The sequence below is a fragment of the Chaetodon auriga genome, chromosome 11 (genome assembly GCF_051107435.1).
Source record: "Chaetodon auriga isolate fChaAug3 chromosome 11, fChaAug3.hap1, whole genome shotgun sequence".
NCBI classification, from domain to species: Eukaryota; Metazoa; Chordata; class Actinopteri; order Chaetodontiformes; family Chaetodontidae; genus Chaetodon; species Chaetodon auriga.
In genome coordinates this window covers 9,068,889-9,078,403 of record NC_135084.1, presented here as the reverse complement: position 1 = coordinate 9,078,403, position 9,515 = coordinate 9,068,889, and the positions used below count along the sequence as shown (strand labels likewise).

The window sequence follows — 9,515 nt, the reverse complement described above, 5'->3', positions numbered from 1 at the left end:
CTGCTGCGGTGCTGCATTTCCCTCAGAAATTTGGAATTTGTGGAAAGTAAGGCGGGCTGGATTTTGTATTTCATGTTTGAGTGTCCACACACATTCACTGCTGCCCCTTCCTATCATCAGGTAACACCGGTTTGACCCTTTAATCATTTAAGCTTGGGTGACTGCCTGTGTTGATCAGCCAACCAGGTGCCAGCTGGACCAGCAACATGGCACCAGTACCACACAGGGCACTGCCAGTGGTGCCAGCAGGGTCAGTCTCTGCTGGTTTTACAACTATTTTCAAAAACGACTGTTTTAATAACAATCAGGGATATTATATTAGTAACATTAGGCTACTGATCTCTACGTGCACAATAGATATATATACAGGAACTATAGAGCAAACTATTATGGAGGTGTTATGTGTATACATTATATTATAGTATACAGAATTATAGTTTAGATAATAAGTACATTTTGACAGATGGTAATAGCACAAAATAGTTAAAGTCACTGTGAAATGACAATGGATTTTTTTTTTCTTAAGATTTAAATCGGATAATTTTTCAAGTAATATGGCTGTTCTTATTCTACATCTGAGCGGTTGAAGGAAACAGTGATCAGGTTGATCCAGGGGGTCGCACTGTTGTATTCCTTATCCCAGGTCGGGAACGGGCACCGGAAGCTCCTCTGTGGGGAAAGAGGGAATCACGTCAAGCGACTAGAGGTACACAGATTAAAACAGGATGTTTGATGTTTTGATTTCAAAATAAAATACCTTTTGGTACCGCGGAGTAGATGAAACTGGTGACGGACTGGTGTTTGTACTGCGTAACTGAAATGGCTCAGTTGAAATTAAAATATAATCACTGAATATAAACGTATTTACGTAGGAAAGTGATGACATTACAACCTACAAAAGTCCAAAATCAAGTGGGGGCAAAAAATGTCTGAATAATATTAGACATGTGCTTAATGTGAAAATATTAAAAATATATATTTAAAGGTAAATGTATAGTTAATCAGGGTGGAGTTAAGAATGTATTTGGCTTTTTCCAGTACTGTCTTGACACAGCATGAAAAGACATTTAGCTAAACTAAACTAAATAACGGTGAAAATAAATATAAATAAACTTTTTTTCAGAAACTACTTTTGCCTCAAATTTAAAGGAACATGGAAGAAACCACACGTTACAACATTTATTTTGAAAGTCCACACAGGAACTCACGTGTATTGTTTCGGCCCACTCGACGCTGGTGTTAAAAAAAAAAAAAAATCACACAGGCGAGTGGGAGGAAGCCAACTTGGAAACACGGCGGAGCGAAACTCGTCTTGTTGAAGGCTGAACTGGCCCGGTGGTCGGCGACTCTGGACGCAGGCAGGCAGCGGCTACGCAGACCGGACTGTAACGAACTACTGCGGCGTAAATTCACACCAACCGTCCGTCCCGTAAAGCACCTGGAAGTTTAAACTTCTCTCCAAACTTTCCGCGGGGCTCCTCAGCCTGAAGTCGTTCGCCTCGCTGGCCTGTGGACCGACGCGTTCGTCCCCACATGTCTCTGCCTTGTTCCTGCTAGTTCCCGAAGCACCCAGGTGAGCAGGCCGTGTGGCTTCCCCGGGGGACCTGCGCAGGTAACGGAGTTCGTTTACCTGTACGCACTCAGTGACGCACGAAGTCTTCGCCGCTCCCCTTTCGCCCCACGGCTCTCCTGCAGCCGCCGGAGAACAGCACCGGGGAGCCGCCGAGCACCAGGACGGTCATGGATGTACCAGGAGGGAGCGAGAGCCGGCGGAGGGAAGGCGGCAGAGCCCCCGCGGTGACGAACAGGAGGAAAGCAGCGGTGGACACCATGTACGCCGTCGGTATTATCTGCCTCCAAGGTTAGTAACAAGCTACTGTACGGTTCAAACAACCTAGAACGCGCGCATTGCTGTGTATTTCTGCTCATTTAGATGCTTTTAAACGAGAAAATGCGTAATGAATCAGACTCTCATTGATGCGGACCCCGGCATTGACCTCCATGCTTCTCCTGAGGGTCTGCTGCTGCTCGTTCAAGGCGCTTCGTCGCGCTGACTGCGGCCATAACTTCCCACTGAGAGTCAAAGTCATGGTTGCAGCTGCTTTCTCCATTCACTGCTGCAGAGGAGCGCTTTCCATTTAGTTAAAATCCAAAGAGTTTGAACTACATGTTTGTTTGGGGGTCAGTGGAGGAAGGGGTGCACCCCTCCCCCTCCCCCACCGGCCCCATTTTTGAGGGGGAAAAAAACAACAGTTTTCCAAGTAAATCCAAGCTTCTGCCTTCAAAATGGCCAGACATGAGGGGGATTTCAATGCACTGGCAGATTTTGAGTGGGGGAAAATGCTCTCTTTAAAAGCAATTGCTGTGTTTTATTCAAGACAAACAACATGGCTGTTTGCACATCACTCTGGTTACACAGTAATTAAATTTCTCATGTGGAGCAGGGAAACGGGAGGATCACGCTAGGTTTTCCAGCTATCAGCGGAGGCAGCCTCACCATGTCATTATGTATTCCCAGGAGTATACTTCCCTCCTCACACAACACGCTGGATGTGCCATATCTCATTATCATATTCATAACTCTGTTTGCATGTTTGAACTGCCTCCCGGAGCCCCAGCATGGCGTGCTTTCATGGGTGCCATTCATGTGCAGGGATGGAGAGCAGCGCTCCTGCCTGACTGTCATCCAAAAAGGGGGGGGAGAGCTGGAAAAATCAAAACTAACATGACGCAACGCCCTCCCACACTGACAAAGCCCCAAAGTTCATAACCTCGTCTGCAGAGCGAGAAGAAAGCCGCGAATGGATCCTTCCTAGGCTGAGCAAGGAATGCTCTTATCCTGCCAAGGCTCGGGCTCATTAACTCACCGCTCATCATGTCAAAACGGAGTCAGTTTTATCTGATCTCCACATGTAGACGACACACGGGTTGTGTTTGCCTGTGCCTTCAACACAGCCCTGATAGTCAGAGTGGCTGAAAAATTCCTTTAAATTGAAGTGTGCCCCCCCCACCCCCCACCCCCAGTCCTCCTCATGGTGCCCACTTTGAGATGAATGTGTGCTCTGTGTGCAGGCAGCGGGGGAGACGGAGGCTGCTTTGGGTTTGTGTTTGTAAGATTCATGAATAGAGCCAAGGCAGGTACTGTCCTGGAAATATCCAGCCTTTAAAAGGACTGTCCGAATGTGTCGGAGCGCTGCGAAGGCCAGAGGTTACGGCGCTTTCACCGTGGCTTTATTCCCACATGAAGCTCCTCACAGCACACCCGCCATGTTTCCGCGGGGTGTCTGATCGGCAGCATCTGGCCGCCGTGCTCAAATATTTACCCAGGAGGTGTCTTTTTTTATATTAAGTTTACAGCAATCGCTCTGTTTTGCTGATCCACTCTGAGCTTTTCTGTATCTGGATGTGGTTTCTATTTGTAGCTGACCAGCAGCAGCTCCTGACACAGCTCTCAGTAGATGAAAGCCACTTATGAAGTTAATGTCCATAATGTTTACGCAGCATCCCCCCCTCCTATCGGCCTACCCGTCACTCCCACCCTTCCCCCTTGTCTTCTTGTGGTGTGTTTTTCATTCCCTCTTCTGCTCCATCAAGGCAGTCTCCTTCCTGAAGTATGGATGTGAAGAAGTGACTGGGCTTGTTGCCGAGGCGCTCAGATAGATGTGTAATTTTGAAGCAACATCCTCGCACACTCGTCTCCTCGCAGACCCTCCTCTTTGATCTCGCTCCCTCGTGGCGCAGCTGGAGAAGATCTGCATTTCAGCTCTCCTGGAGCATTAATAATTTGGATGCCTGAGCAAAAAATAATTTTCATCTCCTGGTTTAGAGGTGTGCAATCAAATTACTTGAAGGAGATCACCAGCAAGTCCAGACTCTGTTGGTTTTGTGCATCTGCTCTCTCTTCCATTACCTGCTGTAAAACACGATGGTGCAAAAACCACAGTTCATCTGTTGGGTTTGTGTAATGGGTTTGTTGTTCGGTCACCTATCGGATGATGTTTTACCCAGAAGGATAATGGATACAGGAAGTCAGTATTGTGCAAAAGCTCTCCTGTAATCAGGAATCGACCAGTGTTTTACTGAGAGGTGGTCCGCTGCTTTTCTTAAGACGATCCATGAAGATAATCTGCAGCATTTGTTCTGTTTCATCTCGGGGTCTGCAGAGGGGCTCTGAGCAGATCCCGAGTGAGCTTTTTTTTTTTCGTCGGCGTACCCACTTGCCGCTGCTCTATTTCACAACCCGTACACTTGGCTCTTATTAACCCAACTGTGCCCGTAGGCTGTTTGGCTGCACACTGGTCCTGATTCCCTGAATACTCTGATTCAGACAGGATGAAAGGATGATGCCTAAATAAACACAGGGATATGTTGTGTGGACTGGAATTTGTCTGTTGACTATCAGGCACATACAGCGGTTTACCATCCTGTGGCGGCCATCAATCAAAGTGAAATTGTACTGCAGGAATTTATTTAAACCCACCTGAGTGGATTACAATACTGAGCTCAGCATGAGATTGGTATCTTTCGTGCACAGCTGCTGGTGCAGTGATCCGCTGTGACCAAATTCACGTCGTGTGGGTTCATCGTATTATAAGAAAACAGTTTTTCTTAACATGTAACTCTCAGTGTTTTTGATCTGGGGCATCTTGTCCTGTTTTTTTTTTCCCACAAATTGATTCTGATATTTTCATTGTTATTTCCCGACAGTGCTCCAGGGGTTGTGTATGAACATGTGTGCAATCAACAGCCCTGCAGCACGCTCATCCTGCTTTGTTGAGCTTCCACTGTTCAGACTCAGTAAACGGCGGTGATATGTGGTTTTAGTATTTTTCAGGTATGGTTCGTGTAAGTGCTGCTGGGTCAGAAGTCAATGACTGGGAATATTCTAAGTCGTAATGTGATACGAGCTTATTAGGTTGTCGTTTAACGAGTTTCTGTTATCTGAATGAAAACATTTTCTGTATTGTAGTTGCAGTAAAAAACTGTATCCAGGACATATCGATGAAGTCTTCACAGATCTTTACTGTGTATGAGGCATCTTCCAGGTCTGTTTCAAGGTTAGCCAAAGCTAGCTGAGCGTAACAACGACACAAAGTGTAGAGCAGATGAATAGACTGGAAGAATAAGATCTGGCTCCCGGTGTGTTTGTGCACATCAGAGAGTTTGACTGGTAGCGCGACTTGTGAGGCTGGGGGAGGACTTCTGAAGGTCTTCCACGGCTCTTGTTTCTGGTCATTTATCAGGCAGTGTTTATCCAGGTTTAGGTGAAGCCCTTTTGAACCTGAGAGTCCTCTTTTTTTTTTCACCCGGTCGGTATGTGCAGTTTACTCTCGCTCCATTATGGAGGGCTCTCCCCCCGGGGGAGGATCCTCTTACCCTCTCTTAGAGGTTACAATCATGGCTACTCAATATCTGTGATTTGGGGTCCTTGTCAGTTCTAAATCGATGTGCCCGTCTCCGCCTGGTTCTGTGTCCTCCAGACCATGACCTCAAACTGATATAGGTCTGCCATCTTTAAAGACGTTGGAGCTGGTGAGGTTACCTTGATGCCTCCACCCACACCTCGTCTTTTCCTTGAAGACTAAGACAGTAGTTTTGGAGTAGAAAGGCAACAGAGAAAACACCCATTCTTCCTCACCGTGCTTATTTTTCTTATGACTCAAATGAACTGGAAGAGCAGGGTTAAAATGCTTCATCTTATTTTCAGTCTCATGCCGGCTCTTCAGAAATGTGTTGATTGGAGTCATTTTGAAGTTATGGATCAGTGGTTTCCAGAACAACATCCCGTCATGCTGATATTTTCCAAGCTGAGACATTAAATGTTTGGCATGCGTTTGTAGGAAGTGTACCTGCTACGACCAAATCTCCCCGATGTTCTTTGGTGGGACTGAAAAATGACCAGTTCATCATGGCTGCTGCTCTCCGTGGCCCCCGTTGGCTCCACGTCATCAATAAAGCCAAATAAACGAAGGGCAGCGCAGGCCGAGCTGCTCGCTGTGAATGATGATCACTGCACCGAGCGACCCGTGCGCTCGGCCTGCTGTGTGTATCTGTGTGTGTGATGGAGTGCATGTGCGTTGGCTCGTGTGTTTGTGGTTTCGCTGGCTCGCTGTTGGACCCCGCGGTTGTGGTTGGAGTCCGGCCTTGTAGATCTTTTTGCTTCTTTCCTGTCGTAGTTGGTCTGCTGCCCCTCACGGTTGCCAGTCTAGTCTGGAGGGATCCCTGTTGTTTATTGACGCGGTGCCTGCCTGCACAGCTCTGTCTCTTGTCTGGGCTGGAGAAGTGGTTAGCCTTCACCTCAACTCACCACTGCTGCTGGCGTTGTTGTGTTATGCTCAGCAAAGTGTTTTTTTTTTTCTTCTGTTCAATGTGTTTCCAATAACTTGCTTCCGTACTTTAGAGGGATGGTGTGCGAGAGAAGCTTTGTAATTTAACGCGGCTTAAGTCCTGAATCTCACTTTCTGAGTATTTCAAAACACGAATAATCCCAACCTTAACATTTACTTTTTAAACGAATGTCCTAAGACGCTTAATAATTCAAGCAGCACGCAGTGATGTGACATTATTGTTCTCACTTGAGATGCAGTTTGACATTTGCGAGCCGTCTTTAACTTCAGCCCCGTCTAATCTGCTGTTGCTGGATCACTTATTTGCTATTAGTGATAACCTGTGGTGTCATGTTCACTTTTAAAATGATGAATACAGATGTTTTTACTGGTTTAACACACTGCAGATATCACCCACACCAACAGTTGTAAATCCTGAGGACAACTCTCTCCCTGCAGGGCAGGTGTGAGGCCCTGGTGAGGGAAGCTCGCTTCAGAGCGAGACAAAATCCCAGATTTGTTCCTGCGTCGGTGCCAAAGCATTCAAATTCATCTGATCGAAACGTGCAGGAATGCCTAATTTGGCTTCAGTCTGTTTGAAGGGGAGGGGTAGGGGGAGAAAGGAGGGCAGGAGAGGAGAAAGGCGTCTGGCATGCCATTGCATAATCCCAGCAGCCATTAACTCTTTGTGTCCCGAGGCTGAATGAACTCATCATAGCAACGGGCCACAGGCGGAGTGACATCAGGCAGGTCTCAATCAGCCCTCAGCTCCGCCCCACCACACCAGCGCATTTAAACAGGCTGAAAGGGCCACTGGTGTTTAATGGAAATGGCCTTCAACTGTGTTTGATCTTCTAATGAATGGGGGCAGCTGCCTACGACTGACCCTGCAGAGGGCCCAGCTGATGTCTGGAGAGAATATATTTGCCTCCAGTAGTTCTGTGCTGATTTACTGTATCATCCAGCCTGTTCTCTGTTGTGCTTGGAGCTCGTCACGATGCTGTGTTTTGTCTTCCCGCCGTGGTTTGCAGCACAGCTCAAAGGGAGGGTCAGCTGTGTCTGCATGGCAGCCTGTGCAGTGTTAACCTCCTGGTCCTGGTACCTGACTAAACCCGTGGAGCTGGGATCCTCTCTGTATGATGGAGCGTGACTTGAGCTGGCGAATTCATCTGCTGTTGTGAATGTTGCTTCCCTTTTCCTCTCAATCCACACTACTACTTCTACTACTGCTGATATTCGCCCAGACTTTGAAGGAGCACACTCGAGTCTTTTCAGTGCTTTCAAAGAGTATTTCTGAAAAGGCAAAAATTGTCCCTGAAAGATATGTGGAGATGAAGGAGACGCTTCGGAGTAAAACACTCCAGCATTTCAAAAAATAAAACCATTTCTCACCATATTGTTCAATGCTCTTTCAAAGTACAGACAAGGCCACTGCAGTAGAAAGATGAAGGTAGATAAATGGACATGGAGATGCAGCCGTGCACTGAGAATAAAAGGGAAACATAACTGATATATGTTGATCAGAAATTGCTCAAGTTTCCAAAGGATTCACGTTAGACTACAGAGCTTCACTGCCTTAAAAGTTCAGATTCACTCTGAAGAAGAGTCCAGTCGAAGTCCAGCATATTTACAGTAAATCTCTCCAATCATAATGTCCGGTGAAAATACTTCCAGAGGTAGATGAATTCATAAATAGAAATATGTTCCATCTCCACATACCATTATCCTCTGCTGCTTCTCGCAACCAAACCAGAGTTTGCTGATGATTGGAGGGTCTTACTCTTGAACAAAAAGGTCCGTCTCTGTCGGGATCCTTTCTTTAATGCTGTCAGACGCTTATTAAAACAGTGTGAGCCTCTCTGTGGCAAAAACAAACACTGTGAGTGGACGCACATCGATTACACCACGGTCTGCTTCACACCTGCTGGCTGCAGCGCTCTCACTCCACGTTGGACCCGTTTCAGTTTGGTTGGTCTCCATTAGTCACTTGCACTCAAAAACATGGGTGTTGGTTTGCCCTTTTATGGACAACGTAATGTGCAGAAATAGATATTTGAATGGTTCAAACCTATGTGGTCTTTTTCCTTTTTTTAAGAGGAAGTAATCCAGCGTTATTTTTGGCATATTGTGACAGCCCTTGTGTGCTCTGGCCTTGGTAAATTCTTCGCCCTCGCCGCTGCGGTGCCATCTGCAGTGGGTCTGAATGATCCCGTTGGCTCGTGTGGCCTTGTGGAAAAGCTTCTTTCTCAATCAGGTCGTTGTCTTTGTTTACATCGTCAGCCTCTAACCGGCGCTGCGGCTAAACGCAATATCATGTGTTGTGGTTTGGGTTTGCCGGCCGACACTCCATCTCCTTTTTTCTTATTTGTTTCTCTTTTTATTCAGCCAAATTCTTCTTGTAAATTCTTATATTACTTTTTGATGGCAGCAGTCATTCTCTGAGCTCCGCGCCCTTTCTGTGGACTCTTTCATTCTGTGCCATGCTAACATGAACTATAAACAAATCATAACAAAGCAGCAGTGAGAAGGGTGCACAAAATGGCACTGTATTTAATAGGGTAGTTAGCTTTGACGTTGACGTTCGGTCGTATGCTAAGTAACTAAAAGACGACTTCTTCAGTTTGTCAGTGAATCCGGTCATTCAGTAGATTTATGTGCTGGCTGCATAATCACCCAGTGAAACCTCTCCTGACCCGGGATCTGTTACCCAGCCATGTTTGTCGATTATAGATCTCCTCTCCTGCAGCCCGTGCACCCGGCAGCATAAGCACATTATGGCCAGCAGTGTTCTGTATCAGTAGACAGTAATTAAAACAGCAGAGAGGGAAGCACATTACACTGCCAGCATCGTTATTTTCTGTGGTTTTAATTATGTTAAACAACCTGACCGGCCTCTCCGGCCTCACCCTGTTCCCTCTCTGTCGCTGCTGTACTCGCACTCTGTTTCACCTTCCTCTGCTCCTTTTTCACTTTGTTCGTTCCAGTTTCACAGACTATGCCAACTCCTGACTCCCTTTAAACCCCCCATCCTCCTTTCTCCTGTCCTCCATCTGAACCTCCCCCCCCCGAGTCTGCGTTAAGCTACACTTCAGTGTTTTCTTTAATCAGTTCTGACAGAGGGATGGCACAGCAGAGGCAGGCTGAGGAGGCCTGTTGCACGAGGAGGTTTTGGTTAAACTGCGCCTCTCT

At 46.7% G+C, this 9,515-nt stretch overlaps 1 protein-coding gene across 1 annotated transcript in view; it reads left to right on the top strand.

The window, feature by feature from the left end:
• The first annotated feature begins 1,268 nt into the window (after positions 1-1,268).
• The window catches only part of ptk7b (protein tyrosine kinase 7b), a 66,638-nt gene continuing 58,391 nt past the window's right edge, over positions 1,269-9,515 (top strand). The window contains exon 1 of the mRNA XM_076743586.1: positions 1,269-1,861. Within this exon, the coding sequence (XP_076599701.1) occupies positions 1,741-1,861 (121 nt within the window). The 5' untranslated portion in view covers positions 1,269-1,740. The remainder of the gene's footprint in view (positions 1,862-9,515) is intronic.